Source organism: Crocodylus siamensis, chromosome 4, assembly GCF_052110815.1.
Source record: "Crocodylus siamensis isolate JL-2025a chromosome 4, ASM5211081v1, whole genome shotgun sequence".
NCBI classification, from domain to species: domain Eukaryota; kingdom Metazoa; phylum Chordata; order Crocodylia; family Crocodylidae; genus Crocodylus; species Crocodylus siamensis.
Genome location: NC_143398.1, coordinates 377,955 through 399,032, shown reverse-complemented (window position 1 = coordinate 399,032; position 21,078 = coordinate 377,955). Strand labels below are relative to the sequence as shown.

General features: G+C 53.8%; 1 protein-coding gene across 1 annotated transcript; it reads left to right on the top strand.

Annotated features, from left to right (window-relative positions):
- The first annotated feature begins 278 nt into the window (after positions 1-278).
- On the top strand, positions 279-7,911 carry LOC149865297 (tapasin-like). The gene is made up of 7 exons (XM_090046307.1): positions 279-330; positions 460-546; positions 775-830; positions 887-1,085; positions 2,144-2,476; positions 3,752-4,111; positions 4,558-7,911. The coding sequence occupies exons 1-7, from the start codon at positions 279-281 to the stop codon at positions 4,590-4,592; spliced, it is 1,122 nt and encodes a 373-aa protein (XP_089902433.1). The 3' UTR covers positions 4,593-7,911.
- The last annotated feature ends 13,167 nt before the right edge of the window (positions 7,912-21,078 follow it).

The following is a 21,078-nucleotide window of genomic DNA, read 5'->3' as shown; positions in this document are numbered from 1 at the left end:
GCACCAAAACGGAGATGGGCCAGAGAGACGGGAGCATGACTAATACTGGGTGGGGGGAGGGTGGAGAGGCTTTTTCTGCACTGGGATTTCCCCTCCCCGTGGCAGGCTTCACCCACGGGAGGCTTCAACCACCGCAGATGCCATCCCATCCCAGGCTGACCCATGTCCTGTGTGTGTCCATTACTCTGATCCCAGGCTGGGCAGTCTCATACTTCATCTAGGATGTGGCTGGGCCAGAGCGGTGCCTGCTGGGCCAGGAGGCGACCCTGCGCTGCTCCATGGAGGGGACGTTCCCTGATGATGTCACCATCAAGTGGGAGTGGATCCACAGTGAGGACAGGACAGTGCCTGAGAGCAACCAGCTGCAGTCCCCGTCTGCTCCCAGGGGCTGCAGAGTGACAGAGTAGAGAGCTGGGACCCGCCTCACGTCCTGCCTGACCCTCACCCCCACGGTGCAAGACGACAGGGCGCGGGTCCGGTGCCTCTTCCTCCATGAGGCCAAACAGATCAGAGAGAAGCGAGTGTCCCCGGAGATCCGGGTGTGGGGTGAGTGTCCAGCACTCCTAACACCACCTTGGGGTGTGGCTACATCTGCTGCTGTCAGGGAGGGCTGGAGCTCGAGACAAGACAACTCTTGAGGATGGGCAGGATTCACTCAGCCCTCAGTGCACTGCCCCAGCCCCACACAGCCTCCTAGGGGGGCAAGACATCCATTGCACCCAAACAAGATCCCAGTAGTCCCTCCCACTAACCCCCCCCCCGCTGTCTCCCCAGCCCGGCCGCAGGTGTCGGAGATCCAGGTGTTGCCCGAGTGGGACCCCCGCGACAAGGTGCCGTTCGCTGTCCAGCTCCACAAGTTCTACCCCCGGAGGTGCCCCCGATCCAGTGGGGCTGGGACGGGGCCGGGAGCTGGGGGGCAGACCCCGCACAGATAGACAAGAACGCAGACGGCACGTTCACCGCGACGAGCGTCTGGAGAGTGCCCAGCCGCAGCCTGACCCGGCCGGAGCTGCGCGTGCGAGTGTGCGTCCAGCACGGCCCCGGAGAGCCCCCGAGCGAGAGAGAGCTCAGCCTGGGGGCCGCAGGTGAGGAGGGGCCGTGTCCGGGGGTCCCAGCCCCGCTGCAGGGGGTGTTGGGTCTGGGTGGGGTGTGAGGGGCCGGGGAGCAGCCCCTGCTGTGGTTCCCCCCAGCCCTGCTGCTGCCCCTCGCACCTGACCCACACACCCCAAACCTGCCACTCCCAAGCCACAGTACCCTGCCACCCTGGGCCATTATGGTGCCCCTCACTCTCTACCCACAACTCCCCTCTGCTCCCATCCCTGCTGGTGCTCCTCACTGCAGACTCACACCCCCCGGTGCTGCTGGTGCCTCCTGCCCACTTAACCGACAGTTGCCCTCTACCTGCACTCCCGACCCACAGCCCGCTGTCTGCACAGCCCCCCAACCCGCACCCCCTGGTGCTGGAGGGGTCCCAGCTGTCCCTGTCCTGACCAGGCCAGAGCACCGTAGCTCCAATTCATGCAAGAGGCAGTGGAGTGTGTTTGGCCCCAGCGAGGGCCGGAGGGAAAAGGACGGGAGGCTTGTGGCACCTCCCACCCTGGGCTGTAGCTATCCTGGCCACAGGCACCCTCCCCTCCTTCCTCCCCTTCCCCTGGGCAGCATCTCCTGGTGGCTCAGCCCCTGTGAGCACAGAATACAGCCACAGGTCCCTATTCTGCCTGCCAGCCACCATTCTGTGCTGCCCTCAAAGGGTCCTGCCCCGCTGTCATCCCTTTTCCCCACTGAAGGAGCAGGCAGCCCCCGCCCCCCACTCCACCTACCGTGTCGCAGTCTCATCCCCCACCCCATCCCCTGACCAAGTGCCTGGAATACAGCTTGGGAGCAGGGGAAGGGTGATGGGAGGCTAGAGGGAGCACCACATGGGTCTACACATGCCTCCACAGCTGCAGGCAGGTATGTCTGTGCTCCCTCCTGCCTCTGCTCACCCTCCTGCTGCTCCCACCTGAGAAGGACAGCAAAATCCCAGACATTTGGGCAGATTTAAAAAACCCACCTGGACAGAAATCAAAAGGCTCAAAAAATGGACATCTCCAGGAAAACTTGGACCTATGGTAAACTTACCTCTGGGTGTTCCCTTTCCCAGGTCTCCTGCGGCCCCCAGAGGTGTCTGAAATCTCCCAGGCCGAGTCCATGGCCAAGGGAAAGGGATTCATCCTGAGCTGCCACATCGCGAGGCATTTCCCAGGGGAGCTGAGCGTGACCTGGCTGCGGAGGGGCAAGGGGGAGTCCAATGCTGTGATCCTGCGGGACTCAGCTGAGTACAGGATGGAGTACGACAGGGCCGTCCTAGCACAGGACGGGAAGAGCTTCCAACAGGAGACCAGACTCATCCTCTTGATGCCAAAGGACCAGGGGGCAGAGTACATCTGCCGCGTGGGACACCTCGCCCTGGAGACCCCCATCGAGAGGAGCAGCGGTAAGTGGTGAAGGGACAGGACAGGCCCAGCAGCCATTCCAGGATAAGGGGCCCCACTCTAATTCTGGTTGTGGTGGGTCCATAGGGGAGCAGACCCACCTGTCGCCCTCCCCACCACAAAGGGGCTGTGACCCTGTGGCAAAATAAACCTCCCACCCCCTTGCCTTGTGACAGATTGTGTCCACCCCACCCCCAGTTTTTCTCTTTGTCTTTCTCTGCCAAGTTTCTGTCAATCTGGTCACTTAGGAAACTGCCTGGTCACCTAGGGAACTGGGCTGCATAATTTCTTGTATCCAGGTTCCTTTGGTCTAAACTTCCTGCCACTGACCTGGGAGGCCAATTTTAAGGAAGTAGTCAGTCCTTAGTGCTGAGGCTTTTCAAACTGACTGGTCAGCATCAGTGGTGCTCAGCAAACACCTGATTTGCATTGGTTCCAGGTGATGAGGTCAGAAGGGTTATTTAAAGGGTCCCTCGTTCTTGGAGAGGGTAGAGATCTCTGGAAACACAGAACCAAGCTGTGGCCTCCAGAGCAAGCTCAATCAATCTCTGGATGAACATGTGATTAACCTCCTTGAAATTCAGCCAGTAATTTAGGATTAGGTGTTCTGGACATGTATCAAAAGGGCCAAAGCAACCTATACTGATTTCCTCAAGGCAGTTTCCTTTCAATATTCCTTTGTTTTGTTTTCCTTCCCCATGCTCTCCCTCTTTGCTCAGTAAAGCTATCTGTAACAGCGTGCCTTTCTGTGTGTGCTTAAAAGGATGAGATTAGTCTTATCATTCCCTTTTCTTGGCTAGCTAAGGGAGGCTACTTTTAATGTTTCAGACTATAAAAAGCACCCAGATATATCCCACTGGGGCAAAGCAGTGTACCTCAACCTGCACAGAGCCCTACCACAGACCAGAGCCCAGGTGGTGGTAGCAGTTACCCCAGGCTTGCAGGTGTGGTCTAGGGGGTCAACTGGACGTAGGCACCTCAGGGGAGACACTTGAAACATGGTTATCCATCTGGCACAGTGAGGTAGGCATCTCTGTGCAACGGCGCCTCCTGCTGGACAGCCACAAACTCCATAGCACTACCTGACCCCTCACACCAGGCCTTCTCAGAGGCTGTCTGGAACAGGAGACTCCCCGGGTCTCAATCACTGGGTGACGGGAGCTCACAGTAGAGGCTGCCAGGATCTAGGCTCAAGCCAGCTGAGGCAAGGGGTTGGCATGAGTCTGGTTTCTGGGGACAGGGGCACCTCACTAACTTGCCTCTCCCACCTGTTGCAGCCTGCCGTCCACGACCTCCAGTCCTGGGGAAGGTCTCCCGGCCAGAGGCCCTGGTCCCGGGGCAGCCGGAGACCCTGCGGTGCCTGATCTCGGGATTCTACCCCAGGCAGCTAACAGTGACCTGGCTGCGAAAGCAGGCAGGAGAGAAGGAGCCCAGGCCCCTGGAGAGCTCAGACCTCCACAGGATCCACACCCCCGTCCCCAGCCAGGCACCAGATGGGAAATCCTACAGTGTGGAGTCATTGCTGCACCTGCCTCCCATGTGGCCTGAGGACAATGGGGTTGAGTATCAATGCCATGTGGAGCACAAGGCCCTGAAGAAGCCCGAGTCCAGGTCCAGTGGACAGCTGTTGCTCCAAGGTAAGAGTGTGCAGGCTGGGCAGTGCAGAGCAAAGCCAGGGTGGTGAAACCTAAGGGGATGCAGGAAGTCATGGGCACATCCCCTCCAGTCACCCGGGTGGGAAGGGGAAGGCAACGAGTATGCTCAGCCTGAAGGGCCATGAGGAACATGGAGTCCCCTCATGGCCCAGTCCCATGCAATGACACATATGTCCAGAGAAGGGCATGGAGTGCTCCCAGCCCCAGACTGCTTCCTCCAGCCCCAATCCCTTTTCCCATAGCAAGACCCCGGGTCCTAGGAATGGGCTTCAGCCTGGCACCTACTCTCCCACCCTGTGCTCTGGCAGGTGGGTGCAGCCTATGGCCCTGCCTGGCTAATGGGGAAGCCCAGAGGCTCTGGGTTTTCCAGGCGAATGGACCGTGGGCCCCTGATGACAAGCCACAGTCTTGTTCTTCTGTTTTTCCAGGCTATTCAGAGTCCACCAGAGCCTCAAAGAGCTGAGCAGGGAGGAGGCATCTGAGAACGCATGGATCTTTGAACACTCCTGGCGCTCTGGTGTAGTGCCTAAAGACTGGAAGAAGGCCAATGTGGTGCCAATCTTCAAGAAAGGGAGGAAACTGGGTCTGGCCAAATATAGGTCCATTAGCCTGACTTCTGTCCTGGGGAAGATCTTAGAGAAGTTTATCAAAGAGGCCATCCTTAATGGCCTGGCCAACACCAACATCCTGAGGGATAGCCAGCACGGGTTTGTTGCAGGTAGATCTTGTTTGACCAATCTCATTTCCTTCTACAACCAGGTGACCTATCACCTGGACAAGGGAGAAGAGATTGATGGCATATGTCTTGACTTCAAAAACACCTTCAATCTGGTATCCCATGATCACCTCTTGGCCAAACTGGCCAGTTGTGGCCTTGGCTCCACCATGATCCTCTGGCTGGGAAATTGGCTCCATGATCAGACCCAGAGGGTAGTAACTGATGGAAGTCAATTGTCATGGTGCCCTGTGGAACAGCCTGCAACCGGAGGTGGTTCAAGCACCTACATTGAACACCTTCAAGATCAAATTGGATGCTTATCTTGCTGGGATCCTATGACCCCAGCTCACTTCCTGCCCTTCAGGCAGGGGGCTGGATTTGATGATCTTCTGAGGTCCCTTCCAGCCCAAACGTCTATGAAATCTATAACAGAGGCAGTGTCACCAGCACCATGTATCTCACACCCACTCAGGGAATGCCACAGCTGGGCTGGGCTGGAGCTGGGGCCTGAGGCCCAGGTTGTCGGTCATAGCTGGGTCATTCCAGGGCCTCCACTGGGGAAGGCTGCTCCTGCCGTCCTGCCTCCACCCATGTTCTGTGCAGTGGGACTTGGTGGGGAGCCCAGTGGTGTGGGGGCTTTCTTTCACTCTCTTTACATCAGGGCAGACCCCAGGCTGTCAGAATAAACATAAATGAGCTCTGGTCCTTTTCCCTCCCTGGCCTGGCCTGCTCCTGTAGGGAAGAGGAAGTTGGATCTCTTGGCTGTTTCCTCCTCCTTGCACTACTGTTGGCTTCTTGGCAGCCCTTTCCAGTGACCCCCAGGCAGGCTGGCATTTGATGCCATAGTGGCAGCTCCCTACATGTCCCTTCAGCCAGGCAGCTCCCCTCTCTGCTAGCTCCCTCCAGCACACTGGGAGTCCCCAGCTAGGGCAGGGCTGAGGCGGAGGCCAGTCACGCACTGCTTGGGGCTGGTCATGCACTGCTTGGCCCCATGAGGGCACAAACTCCTGTGAAGTACTTGATCAATCCAGGTCTGAGGCTGCTGCCTACACATGCAGCCCTCCTCCCTCCTGTGCACCTTCCCTGGGGAACACATGTAGCTGTATCTGGGGCAGGCAGGCACTGCCAGGTAATGTTGCCAGACCCAGTGGGAGGGATGAACCACAGCACACAGCCACCATCCAGGAGCCAATTGCCATGAGGAAAACAATGGGGAATGCCCAGGGGCTGCACATAGGACATGGGGGGGGCAGCTACTGGCCCTGCTGGTATGCACCTCAACCCCCCTTGGATGAAGGGGGCTGGGTGAGCTATATTCTCACCTGCGGTGCCAGCAGGGAGCATTTTGGGGTCTCAGTGTGGGCAGGTTTTGTAACCAGCTCCTTCACTGGATGCCTCCATGCCCTTCTCACCACAGGGCAGAGGGCTGCGTGGGCCTGGCCACAGGGCTGGAGACTGCCCCTAACCTGCTTGCTGTGACTTCACATTTCATGGTATGTGGGGAGAGCTGTCCCCAGGGGAGACCAGAGATTTGTGCCTTGGTACAAGTGCAGCTGCCTGGGCCCGAGGAGGAGGGCAGGTCTGAGAGTCAGGTGGGGGAGAAGGAACAGTCCCGGGGGTCAGAGCAGATCCTGAGTGAGCACCGAGGGGACTGGAGGGCCCTATGAAGACAGGCTGTTCTGGAGAAGACTGTGCTGTGCCACCAGGGACATCAGTAGCATTCTGATCCCTCCTCATTAAAAGAGGAAATCCCAACATCCTCCTGGGAGTTTCTTTGGGTTTTTTTTTAGTTTCCATATTCCATGCCAAATTAGCCAAATCAATTCCAAATCTGTGAGTCAGTCCAGAACCATAAGTGGCCCTGCTTCTGGCAAAAATCCTCCACCCCCATCTGGGTCTTCAGATGTTTCCAAATCCTGTGGTGGGCATCCTACATGCAGGCCCAAGCCTGGAGGCTTTGGGTTTGGATGCTCCTGTGTTCAGATGCCCTTGGCCTCAGCCATAGGGCAGCTGCAGGCAGGGATCACACTGCAGCTGGCTCCCCCTCCTTGTCTGGGCAGCTGTTGGGGTGGAGCATGTGGTGGGCCAGTAGGGGGCACTCCTACATTGAGCCGCCCACCTCCCTGCACCCACCCACCTCCTAGGCTCCGAGTGCCTCCCTAGGGGTGCCTCACGTCCAGCTGACACCCTTCCTGGAGCACACTCGCTAGCCTGGGGGTAACCTAGCTGCCACCACCCCAAGAGGGGACTCTCTCGGCCCTGTGTCCTCGGGGAAACACAGGCCTAATGATCCTACAGGTACTCAATCCAGTACAAGCACTTCCCCAAGTCAGGGGCCAAAAAGGAAAGTCTCCCTTAGTCCGCAGACCTAAGGGATCTCTTAGGCATAATTTAGACCCACCCCTCAATAAGTCTCCCACACCAGTCACAAAGGAGAACTTTATTGATTATGGGAGTAGGGTGAAAATAGGGTACAAGATTGAGAATATCATAGAAATCCTACAGAGCAAACAGTCTGGCTGAGGAAGCCCCCATGCCTCCTGTGGGGTTTGCAATGGCAGGAGCCATGCTGTCCAGGCAAGCCACTCATGGCTCAGTCCTGTGCCCCGCCTGTGCAGCACCTGCCCCAGCCCCAGCCCCAGCCCCAGCCCCAGCCCCACTACCTGCCTCACTGCTGCATGCGCACCCCTCCCCACCCCTGCTGCAGTCACCAAAAGCCTGTGGCTGGGCTGCCTTGTGGCTCTGCTGGTACCCATGTTTGGGGAGGCTAAGCCCCATTAGCACCCTCACCCTCCCCGCACCCTTCTGCCACCTATGGCTTCTGGTGATGAGGTTAGCAAGGTTCAGTGCTTGTTTAAAGGCTAGAATGGGGGTTTCTGGAAAGATCTCTTTAAGAATTGCGTCTTCTTCTAGTCTGGGTTGCAGTTGTTTGAAGGTTCTCCATGTAGGTTTCAGGGAAGGATGATATGTCAAAACTAATGGGGTGTTATTTGTGGGGATTTTCTTCCCATGGTATCTGGGTGGCTCTTTCAAAAGTGCAATCTATCTTTCTGGATGAGTGTCCATGTTGGCTGAAGGCCCTTTTGAGATTTGTGAGATGGGGATTACAGGTATTCTCCTCATTGCAAATTTGGTAGTATCAGAGGGCTTGGCTGTATATTACAGCTTTCTGCAATTTACAGTAAAGATAAATTTATATATAAAAGAGGCAAAGTTTTACACACACTGTCTCTGTCTCTCACACACACACACACACACACACACATACATATATATACACACACACACAAGCAAAATGTCCATCATGAAAGACAGGGCCGGGCAGGGACAGAGACCTGCATCTGGCCCCGCACCCTTCCCACACTACTCCAGGTGCAGGCCCACTCCCCCCCACCTCCCATCACTGCTCTGGGTCCTTCCCTGCTCCCCTTTCCTCTCACCACCACTCTGGGTCATTCCCTGATTCCCATGCTGCTCTGAGTCATACCCTGCTTCACCCCCTGCTTTCCCGCACATGTTGGGGCATGGTGGGTGTCTGTATTGTGGGGTTGGCAAGTGGCCACGAGGCATGGTGCTGGGGGGTGTTTGCTGGTTCTATGGTGTGAGAAGTGACCCCAGGGTGTGGTGCACAACCACAGGGAGTTGTGCAGGGAGTGGCCACAGCATGGGGAACGCCTACTGGCTGCAGCTGCATGGTGCCGGCAGCACCCCCAGGGTGCAGCGCAGGGCTCATGACAGGTTGTGGCATGTGGTGTGGAGCATGTGGTGTGGAGCAGGGTGTGTGGGTGGAGCATGACACATGGCTGCACAGGGGGTGGGAGGTGCACGGCCACAGGGGGTGATGCGGTGAATGCAAGCTGGCTCCCTGGTGCACAAGGAGGTCCCAGGGTGTAGTGCAGGGTGCATGGGGTGGGGTGGTGTGTGACTGCGGGGAATAGCACAGGGAGCAGCCACAGCACAGGAAGCACTCACTGGCTGTGGCCACATGGCATGGGCAGTGGCCCTGGGGTGTGGCATGGGGCATGCAGGGGGTGTGGCTCAGGGTATGATATGGGAAGCACCCAATGGCTGTGCCTGCATGGCACAGGGAGCAGTCCCAGGGCATGGTGCAGCGTGCACAGGGGGTGTGGTGCATGACCATGGTGATTGTGGCATGTGGCTGAGCGGGGGGGCATGGTGTGGGCCGCATCCAGGGAGGTGGGACCCTCTGGCTGCAGCTGTATGGTGTGGGGCACGATCCTGGAGTGTGGTGCAGGGCACATGGGGTGGAGTGGGTGGGGTGGTTCATCCTGCCCTGTGGCTGCATGCTGTAGTGGTTGCCTACTTGCACCCCCCAAACCCACTCCCCGTGTGGCACCCTGCAGCTGCCTTACCGTGCCGCACCCCATGCTCCACAACCCCCATGCTGCTGCACACCCCATGGCCACAGCCAGAAGGCACTCCCTGTGTGGGTCGGGTGTGGATTCATCCCACATGGTGGGGTATGCAGCGCTGCTGCAGGGTGCTGCACAGGAAGCAGGCAAGGGGGTGTGCCTCGCCCCATGCCCGCATGCTTCAGCGGCATGTGCTGTTCACACCCCCCACACCTGTTCCCTGTTCAGCACCCTGCAGCTGCGTGCCATGCCCCCTAGCCCCCATATGCCACATGCCACGCCCCCTGCACACCTCTACCCTGCACAAAGGTGTACCCTGCCATGCACTCTGCATGCTCTCCCCATGCTGCTTCCCACAGTGGAGAGCACATCCTGACCCCAGCTGCCTCCACCTCCACCTGTATGTTTGTCTGTCTGTAGGCCCCGGGCGAGGCAACCACCCTGGGTCTTGTGGTTTGGGGGGCACCACAGAGTGGGGCAGAGCAGTGGCGGCACAGAGCTGAGCAGAGTGGTGCGGAGCTGGGTGGAGCAGCGACTCCATGTCCAGACACTTGCTAACCCCTCTCCCCCCACCACCAGCAAGCTAATTGAGGAGGGTGGCAGGCTACTTCCATAGGAGCATCAAGGGGGGCAAGATGCTGTGGGACAAACAGGCAAAGCTGAACATCCCGCAGCACAAAATCATGCAGGATGTGGAGACTTGGTGGAGCTCCACATACCTGATGCTTGAGAGACTGGTGGAGCAGCACAAGGCCATCTATGAAACACCATGCTTGGGGAGATTGGGATCAGCAGCCCCCTGAACAGAGCTGAGTGGGATACCATCTCCCAGATCTTGGTAGTCCTCAAGCCTTTCCTGGAGGCCACCAAGAGCCTCAGCGCTGCTGATGCTTTCCTTAGCCAGGTGATCCCTGCAGTGAGGGAACTTCAGGGCCAAAAGGAGAGCTTCCAGGGGATCAATGCTCCTGGCTGGGGCAGGCCGCTGTCACCACACGTGCAAGCACTGGTGAGGCGGCTGAAGGAGGGCATCAGGAGATGGCTTGATCCCCTGTGGTTCAGTAGAGTCTGTGTGTTGGCCATCATGTGTGACCCAAGGGTGAAGGGCACCATATTCAGCAGCCAAACACTGAATCAGTGGACGGAGGTGCCGGTAAAGAAAGTCAGGAAGGCAGAATGGCAGAGGCAGGGGGAGGTGGAACAGAGGGATCCACTGTCTCATGCCAGCACCCATCCACAACCCAGTCTTGTCCTCCACCACAGGTGCTGCCAATATGAGCTAAGGGCATGGCTTCTATGGTGGGGTCCAGAGCCACCAGACCCCGGCATCAGGCAGGTAGCGCTCACACCTTGGTGGCTCCCTATCTTCCCGAGGACATGGAGGCGCTGCTGCGCGACCCCTTGGCCTACTGGGCAAGCCACAGCCAACTGTGGCCCGATCTGGCCACAGTTGCCCATGAGCTTAGCTGCCTGGGATGCCAGGTTTAGGGTTGAAAACCCCTTTGTCAGGCTGAGGAAGTACCTGCAGTTGATCCTGGATGGAAGGAATAGTGAAGAAGCCAGAGGCTGGCCTGGCCCACAACGCAGGCAAGAAAGCCAGTGACTGAAAATGGAAATGGAGGCATCGGGAGGGCTGGGGTGGGACAGGCTGGGGTGGGAGATGTGGCGGGCCAGTAGAGGGAGCTCCTGCATTGAGCCCCCCCCACCTCCTTGTGCCTGACCACCCTCCAGGCTCCGAGTGCCTCCCTGGGGCGCCTCGCGTCTAGCTGACCCCCTTCCTGGAGCACACTTGCTAGCCTGGGCGTAACGGAGCTGCCATCACCCCAAGAAGGGACTGTCTTGGCCCTCTGTCCTTGGGGAAACACAGGCCTAATAGTCCAACGGGTACTCGACCCAGTACAGGCCCTTGGGGCACTTGCCCAAGTCAGGGGCCAAAAAGTAAAGTCCCCCTTAGTCTGAAGACCTAAGGGGTCTCTTAGGCATAATTTAGACCCACCCCCCAAGAAGTCTCCCACACCGGTCACAAAGGAGAACTGTATCGATTACAGGGGTAGGGTGAAAATAGGGTACTAGATAGAGCCATCTCATAGAAATCCCATAGAGCAAACAGTCTGGCTGAGGCAGGCTTTTGATCACGCATCTGAGTTACTGCCCGCTAGATCTCTACCCAGATCTTGAGCAGCTTACTCCCAAGTGTCATCCCGAGGCTGGTGGCGGTCCCCTCTGGAGGCAGGCCGTTCCCCGCTCCTGCGCTACGGGGGAGAAAGCCTGTTTCAGATGGTCCAGCTCCTCTCTAAGTCCGAGTCCCTGCATGGCTGCTGCCCCCTCCTCCTGGGCAGTCTTACCTCATATAGCCCCTGTGACCTCGTTCCCCTGTCCCAGTGGAGGCCAGCTCCTGTTGGCTGTCGGCCAACCAATTTGCAATCCATCACCAGTTGCCGGGCAGACTCTAGCCCCCCAGGTAGATGCCCCTCTCCCAGGTAGCCGATACCAGTCCCGTAGGCAGAGGGAGCAGGTCCCCCCCCCTCGGGACTGGAGCCAGCTCAGGTCCCCTAAAGAGAGCGGGTAAAGGTGTGTCTCCTCTGCTGGGCCCATCCTCATCACACTGTCCCAGCACAGAGATTTTGGGGAGAAATAAAAGTGGCTTCCTGCCACAGGGGGGAAGGGAGATGTAGCAGAGCAAGTAAAAGTGCAGAGGTGCCTGGGGAGTCAGATGTCCAGCAGGTCACAGTGTGCCAGATTTCCCCTGTCTAATCTATTCTGAGTCCATGAGTTTCTGTACCTAGGAGACTGATGAAGTGAATATCATAGTGTCAGCTGTGAAAAGTGGCTTATAATGTGTTCCCTCTTAGGATCAGGCCTGAGACACTGGAGGCAGAGTGGTTTTTTGGTGAGCAGTGTGCCCCCACGGGTAGTTGGGTTTTGTTGTGTTTGAGAGATTGCGGTGTGCAGGTTGTGGGGCACTGGAGGTGGATGGCAGGTTTTGTGTGTTGAGCTGTAGGAAGTTGGCTGCAGTCCTGGTGATGAGGTCGGTGCCTGTTTGAATGTGCAAACCACGTCTCAGAGCCGGGCCTATGAACTGCACTTCCTCAGCCGCCTGGGTAGTAGGTGCAGAGACTCATGGACTCAGTATAGATTAGACAGGGCAGTTCTGGCACACTGCGACTGCCCACACATCTGACTCCCCTGGCACCTCTGCACGTTTACCTGTGTTGCTACATCCCCCTTTCCCCGCTACCCCCCACCCCAGCCTGTCCCTCCCCTGCTGACACCTCCATTTCCACTTTCACTGACTGGCTTTCTCGCCTGCATTGCGGGCCAGGCCAGCCTCTGGCTTCTACTCCTTTTTTTCCCCACAATGAACATACGAACATAAAACACAGGATAAACCCTCACACACCACGAGTAACATAGATGCAACACAACATCTTTACTTCTTCCTGTCAGTTCCTTTATAACAAGGAAGTCTCAGTGACAGTCCTGTTTGGCTTAGATGTTGCTGGTGCCACTGGTGCTATCGCCCTTGAGCCAGCGACATTATTCTCACCTGCTGTCATTTACAGTGGGGGACTGGACTGAGGTGGAAGGGGAGGAGGAGGCCTCGCTGGGGCACACTGCCATGTTGTGCAGAGGCCCCAGTGCCAGGAAGGGTGCACCTGAACACACCCACCTGTTAGAAATATTATTAAAAATGCATTATCAATAGCAGATTTAGAAAAAAAAACACAGCTGCTACCCCTCCTTGTCTCCTTAATGGGAGAGGGAAGGGGGGGGTTGGAAATTGAAGGGAAAAACACCAAAGGCCCTTTGTACTAAGGTATCACTCCCTCTCTGTTCTGCAAATTTACTATCTCTTTGTTACACTAAATCACACTTTCTTTCATGACCCCCACATTCTTAGGCTAAGATAAGAGCAAATGCCATTTTTGCCTTCAGGTTGAACCTTGAGTAACCTTGGGTCCCATCTACGCACGCGTGATAACCTAATGCATATTAAGCCTACCCGCCCCGCATACTTAAGTAGTTAATTATAATGCACATGGGACGTATGAAGCGACATGTTTACATATATGTTTGTATGAACCGGAAATGAGTTGTAAAAATTCCTCCTTCTGCACACGTGGTCAGGAGAGAGGGGATAAAAGCCTGCTAATGATTGTGCCGGGGGGCAGAGTGATTGATCTTTTGTCTCTCTCTCTGACCCTATTTGCAAATATATACCTTTTGTGTTGCTAATAAAGTGTGTCTGTAGCTGAAGTTTTTTTCCTCCTCCCGAGAAACGAACCACGATTTTTAATTCAACAATTGGCACCCAACGTGGGGCTTCTCGAGGACTACCCCGGAATTCAGTGACGGAGCACCTCCGGTACCAGGGGTTTGTGCACACCGAGCGGACTTTGGACTCGCCCTGGTATTTGAGGTTTAAGTCCAAATATCCGGGAAGTTAAAGGAAGTATCCTATGTAAATTCTGAGTTTCTGGAGAGGCAGACACACTTTGGAATTTGGATCGAGATCTCTGGGGTATCTGAGTGAGTATACGAATTCCCTTTGCCCAATCTGGTGTACGGATCTAAAACAAAGGATGTGTAAGTTTGCTGAGAAATTCTAGGCTTAGCTCTCATTGTAAATCATCTGTTGTTGAGATCTTTTTGGTATTTGGTGTGCATTGGGCGCATTTTTGTGGGCAAATGGGTACGAGTAGCTCTCGTGTAGAAAACAATATTGATACCCCTCTAAAAGTCTTATTACGTCATTTTAATAAATTTGCAAGGCCGGCCGATTATGGAATAAAAATGAAAAAAGGTGATTTAACTAAGTTTTGTCAACTCGAGTGGCCAACATTTGGGGTCCACTGGACCCCGAAAGGATCCTTTGTGCTAAAAGAAGTGATAGCTATCCATGAAATTGTTATGCAAAATGGGTATTGGAATCAGTTTCCTTATATTGATTGCTGGTTGTGGGTGGTTCAAAATCAGCCACCTTGGATTAAGAATTACTTAGCAAAGTCTCATGTGATGCTTGTTAAGAAAAAGGCTCGGGGGGGGCCGCCTGTACTTCCTGAGTCTAATGAGGGGGGGGATTCTGAATTGGCTAAGTACCGGACCCGTGCTCCGGTTGCCCTGTCGGGTAGCGAAGATGAGTCAGATGCCTCCTCGGGGTCCAGTCCTTCTGCACCACCGCCCCCTCCCTTAGAGAGACCACCACCGATGTACCAATGCATACCTAATGAGTTAGAGCGTGAGCCTCAGCCAAGTGCCTCATCTGAATCAGGAAATAAGGGTTATTATTTGCGCAAGCCTGTAGAGTCACAGCCGGTGTTGAACTGTCTGATGCGAGAGGTTATTGGGGAAGGAGGCACTGCAACTTTTGTCTACACCCCATTTAGCACTTCAGATTTATTTAACTGGAAGAATCAGAGCCCCTCTTTTCGTGAAGACCCTGAAAAGATGAGGGACCTGTTCCGATCTATTGGGCAGACTCATCAACCCACTTGGGCTGATGTCCAGATGATGCTCCAGACCCTCCTAACCCCGGAGGAGAGGAGATTAGTGTTAGGTACAGCAGAGCGTATTGCGGCAGCCAGAGTTGAGTCAGAGGGTGCTGCTGGTCGTACTCTGCGTGATACCTGCCCTGTAGAAGAGCCGAGATGGGACAATCATACTGCAGAGGGCAGAGAGCTGAGTGCATGGTATTTGGGAATTATAGTGGAAGCAATGGGAAAGGCAGTGCCTCGGATTACCAATCTGTCTAAATTGTATGAGGTGAGACAGGGAAGAGAGGAGGATCCCTCAGCTTTCCTTGGGAGGCTGTATGAGGCGTTTCGCAGGTTTTCGGATCTGGATCCAGAAGCCCCAGATAACCAGCGCATGGTAAATCTTATGTTTATTGGTCAATCTGCTGCTGATATCCGTAAGAAGTTACAGAAAACTGAGGGAGGTGCTGGGAAACCGATTTCAGAGCTGGTGGAAATTGCATATAAGGTGTATGGGAATCGTGAGCAAGTGCAGGAGCGCAAGGAGGATAAAAAGGCTCAGCGACAGATGGCAGCACTAGCAGCTGCTATAACTGGAGGGAACCCTGGAAAGGCTGGGATACAGAAGAGGAAGGGAGAAAGAGTGGGAGCAGATGTTTGTGCTTATTGCAAGGAGAAAGGACACTGGAAGAGGGAATGCCCGAGGTTGAAGGAGAAGAGAGAGGGGGAACCGAGAGGTCACCTCATGCGGGCAGAAGACAAGGGTGAGGATTCAGAATGAAGGGGACAGGGATCTAAGACCACTACCCTTCGGGTTGGAGCCCGAGAAGATCCCATGGTAACCATTAGGGTTGGTGGCAAAAACTTTGAAGCCTTGGTGGATACTGGGGCTACATTTTCAATGATTCCAGAAAACCCCCCTGTGCAGGAACTAGTGAACAGCATGTACTTGTAGAAGGGATTGAGGGAATGCAAACTCGACTCCCTGTTTGTAAACCACTCCTCACCAAGGTGGGAGACCATTTGCTCGAGCACTCCTTTGTGTATTCTCCAAGTTGCCCGGTTGCACTCCTTGGGCAGGACTTACTCACAAAATTGCAAGCTGAGATCTTTTTCAGAGACGATCAGATGGTGGTCCAGCTACCTGTCAAGCAGAGCTCGAACTATCAGATGGCTGTCCTGGAGGACCGACGCCCTGCAGTAAGTTCGGAAGATCACATGACTGGAGTAGACCCCTCGGTATGGGCTGATGGAACCCCTGCGCGAGCTAAGTTCGTCTCCCCGGTAAGGATCGTACTCAAGGATGGGGAGGGGCCCGTTCGGGTAAAGCAGTACCCACTCAGCCGAGCGGCCAGAGCTGGACTCAAGCCGTTAATAGAGAAATACAAGAGGTACGGATGGCTAGTGGAAGGGTCTTCACCCTATAACACCCCCATTCTTGGAGTGCCAAAGGCAGATGGGGTCTCATACAGACTGGTCCAAGACTTACGGGCAGTAAATAAGAAGGTCCTTTCAGACCATCCTGTAGTCCCGAACCCTCACACGATTTTGACACAAGTACCGGGGGAAGCTGAAATATTTTCAGTGCTAGATTTGAAAGATGCTTTCTTCTCTATTCCTCTTCACTGAGAGAGTCAAAAATTGTTTGCTTTTGAATGGGAGGATCCAGATACTTTCCATAAAGCCCAACTCATGTGGACAGTTCTTCCACAAGGATTTATAGCAGCCCCCCATATTTTCGGACTTGCCCTTCAGAAGGACTTGGGGGAATGGAAGGGATCACACCCCGCAGTGACTCTCCTCCAGTATGTGGATGACCTGCTAGTTGCAAGCCCAAACTTGCAGCTCTGCGAGGAAGCCACCAGGTCACTCCTAAACACTCTGGGAAAAAAAGGATATAAAGTCTCTAGAGAAAAAGCCCAAATATGTCAGCCTGAAGTCACATTTTTGGGATATAAGCTCTCAAAAGGAGTCAGAGCCCTGAGTGCAGATCGCATACAGGTGATTCAAGGTCTAACCCCACCTATGTCACCCAAGGAGCTGCGGGCATTCCTAGGGCTAACTGGGTTCTGTCGACTATGGATACCAGATTACGGTGGGAAGGCTAGACCACTGTATGACTCACTGACTAAGGAGAGTCTCACTAAATGGAAATGGAATAAAGAAATGCAGCATGCCTTTGATCTGCTGAAGGCAGCATTAACCCAGCCCCCAGCCTTAGCCATCCCAAACAGTAAAAAGCCATATCGACTGTATGTTCATGAGAATCGAGGGGTTGCATCAGGGGTGCTGACACAGCCATCGGGCCCGACCTGGAGACCCGTGGGATATTATTCAAAGGTTCTAGATCCAGTTGCACTCGGGTGGCCAGCCTGTCTTCGGGCTGTGGCAGCCACAGCAGTGGTTGTTGAAGAAGCCCAGAAGATAGTCATGGGTGCGGATATGGAAATACTCACTCCTCATGGAGTTCCCCAGATCCTAGGGACTGAGGGAGGGAAATTTCTTAACCCCTCCAGACAATCACGGTATGAGATATTTTTGCTCTCTAATCCAGGACTTACTTTCAAACATACTACAGCCTTAAACCCTGCAACCTTGCTGCCGGAGCCAGGGAAACCGATGCATGACTGCCTTGAGGTCCTGAATCAGACCACGCAGGTGCGACCTGATCTTGCTGAGGACCCAATTGAAGACCCAGATGTTGAATACTTTGTGGACGGCTCCAGCTCTGTCATCGATGGAAAAAGACGAACAAGATGTGCAGTGGTAACCTTGGATAAGGTAGTATGGAGGGAGTCATTGCCGAGCTCATGGTCGGCACAGGCCGCAGAACTCACTGCGCTCACCCGAGCATTACAGCTGGGGACAGACCAGCGAGTTAATATATACACTGACTCTCGCTATGCTTTTTCTACAGTCCATGCGCACGGACTATTGTGGAAAGAAAGGGGTTTCATTACTGCCTCTGGGAATAAGATTGCTAATGGCCCCCAGATTATCAAACTACTAGAGGCACTCCACCAGCCTAAAGAGGTAGCAGTCATTCATGTGCGGGCCCATGGGAAGGCTGCTGAGAAAAAGCATAAGCTTGGAAATGCAAAGGCTGATTCAGCAGCAAAGGAAGCTGCATTTATTGGGGGAGAAGCGGAAGAGGTATCCAAGCAGGCCATGTCCCATGCCATATGGCCATACGTTCAGGATTTAGTCCCACAGTATTCCCCTGAAGAAGATAAATTTGCACAGAAAGCTTGTGCAGAAAAGAACTCCCAGGGGTGGTGGATAGTACCAGGAGGGAAAGTCATGATACCCAGGCCATGGCTTCGGGAGGTGCTGCAACAGCTCCATGCAAGAACCCATATGGAAGGTTTGGCCATGGGTGATCTAGTGATCCGCCAAGCAGTAGCCCCAGGGCTATATGTAGAAGCTCAGCGCATTGCTACCAGGTGCATTACATGCCAGAAAGTAAACCCTCGAAGGAAACCCCCTGTGCCAATGGGAGGTAGACCCTGGGCAGCGTACCCTGGACAGGCATGGCAGATTGATTTTGCCGAGCTCCCACAGTCCGGACATCACGGGTTTTTACTTGTCATGGTAGACCAGCTCTCTGGTTGGGTCGAGGCCTGGCCCACCAGGACTGCCACTGCAGCTACAGTAGTGAAGTATTTGTTACAGGAGATCATTCCCCGGTATTCCCTGCCTGAGTCCATCGAGTCGGATCAAGGACAACACTTTGTGGGAAAAGTGGTTCAAGAAGTCGCACAAGCTCTCAAGGTTACTTGGAAACTACACACACCATGGAGACCACAGAGTTCAGGACAAGTGGAACGCATGAATAGAACTTTAAAGACTTTGCTCACCAAAATCTGTATTGAAACACGCCTTAAGTGGCCTCAAGCATTGCTGCTAGCTCTTACTTGCATTCGAAACACTCCCCGACGGGGCCTCAAATTGACCCCATATGAAATTATGTTTGGCAAGCTGCCTCGAGTCTTACCTCCTGGGATGCGAGAGAATGTAACTTTTGAATTAGGTAATAGTGAACTTCATACATATGTTATTGCCTTGCAGTCTGTCTTGTTTTCTCTTCACAGGTATGCAGCCTCCTTTCAGCATCTGCCTTTAGATGTACCGGTACATGACTTCTCCCCGGGAGACTGGGTCTTGGTGCAGCGGTGGAAAAAGGAGCCTTTGACTGAGAGGTGGAGTGGCCCTTTCCAGGTACTTCTAACAACCCACACCGCTGTAAAGATTACTGGCCATGATCGTTGGATACACCATACCCGTGTGAAACGACATCCACAAGCGTCAGAGGACAACATCTCCCAAGACGAACTCACTCCGGAAGCTGAGTCGTCTTTGGAACAAGAAGCCAGCAAGTGGAGCTGTGAACCTACTGGTGATCTCCAAGTGCACCTGAGACGGCTTAATCAAAGCTCAGAAAATTAGACAAGAAAGTAAAAGGGAAAATATGGTGGGAATCTTAATGTGCCTTGTTGTTATCTGCATAATGAAAGAAGCAGAACTGAGCAGCCTTAACCGCTGGCTCACACCCTCGCTTTCCCAAATTGCTCCCCCAGGGACAAATTTGTATGTTGATATGATGGAAAGAATTGCAGGTACTTTTAATCTTACCAACTGCTGGGCCTGTGGGGGGCTTCGGGAGGCCAGAGGCCAGTGGCCTTGGAGGGCTTTTCCTTTGGCCCCGAAATGGCTAGTAAGTAGTAAGGCAGATGTTAAAAGTACTAGTCAAAAATGGGATGAGAACCAGAGTTGGGAACTTTCCCAAGTGGCGTTAGGAGAGTATTGCATCAGTAATAATGGTACAGGAAAAAGGTAGGGTTTGTGCTTTTGTGTGCTCTAACTGGTTTGATTTTTATCCCTTGCCTTATTCCTTGTCTCACTAGATTGATAACCACCACGGTAGAAGGAATGCAGGTCGCAGCAGTCCCTCTAAAAGCACAGACTGCTGCAAAGGTCATGGTCCTCAGAAAAATTCCTTGTAATTATCTTGATATGCCCGAATGAAGTAAAGATCAGAAAGCATCTCGAGGGGGGATATTGTTAGAAATATTATTAAAAATGCATTATCAATAGCAGATTTAGAAAAAAAAACACAGCTGCTACCCCTCCTTGTCTCCTTAATGGGAGAGGGAAGGGGGGGGTTGGAAATTGAAGGGAAAAACACCAAAGGCCCTTTGTACTAAAGTATCACTCCCTCTCTGTTCTGCAAATTTACTATCTCTTTGTTACACTAAATCACACTTTCTTTCATGACCCCCACATTCTTAGGCTAAGATAAGAGCAAATGCCATTTTTGCCTTCAGGTTGAACCTTGAGTAACCTTGGGTCCCATCTACGCACGCGTGATAACCTAATGCATATTAAGCCTACCCGCCCCGCATACTTAAGTAGTTAATTATAATGCACATGGGACGTATGAAGCGACATGTTTACATATATGTTTGTATGAACCGGAAATGAGTTGTAAAAATTCCTCCTTCTGCACACGTGGTCAGGAGAGAGGGGATAAAAGCCTGCTAATGATTGTGCCCGGGGGCAGAGTGATTGATCTTTTGTCTCTCTCTCTGACCCTATTTGCAAATATATACCTTTTGTGTTGCTAATAAAGTGTGTCTGTAGCTGAAGTTTTTTTCCTCCTCCCGAGAAACGAACCACGATTTTTAATTCAACACACCCATGTCATGAGTTTTGCCTGTCAACAGTCAGAGGTGCAGGACCCCAGAACGCAGAGTCCCTCTGCACCTATCTTGTTGAGCTGGCAGGCTTTGTGACCACAGCAGGGGTAGGAGGCCTGCAGCTTTGACCTTCACACATACAAGTGACAGGAGTTTTGCTCTCAAGAGTCTGGGGTGAAGTTTCTCCAAACCCCCTGCAGTTATCTCCTTGAAACTTGTCAGGCTTCATGCCCTTATACGGGGCTACCATTCCTGAAAGTTTCATTGAAATCAGGCCAGAAAGGACAAAGGTATAGCCTGGATCATCCTTTCCCATTATATCATATGGGTGAAATGTTGAAACAAGTTCGAAACGCAAATGTGTTTCTACAGAAAGATACAAGACAGCCGTTTCAACTCATAACAGAAGTAGAAAAAAATGCCGGTCCATTAAACCGTTGAGACTTTGGTCGAAACACAACGCTTCCATTTTGCACAGCCCTGGTATACACCTACAGTTAGGTCTCTCATGGCGCTCCCCCTCCCCTGGGCAACTGCACTTGACCCAGAGGGTTTCAAGCTGCCCATTTTTGGAGCCGATGTTGGCCTCCAAGGAGGTGTGCTGCTCTTTCACGTAGAGAGTAACTCCTTCACCTTTCTTCCCCACCCAGCCCCTTCTATGCAGGGTGCAGCCCTCTTTGGCTACACTCCG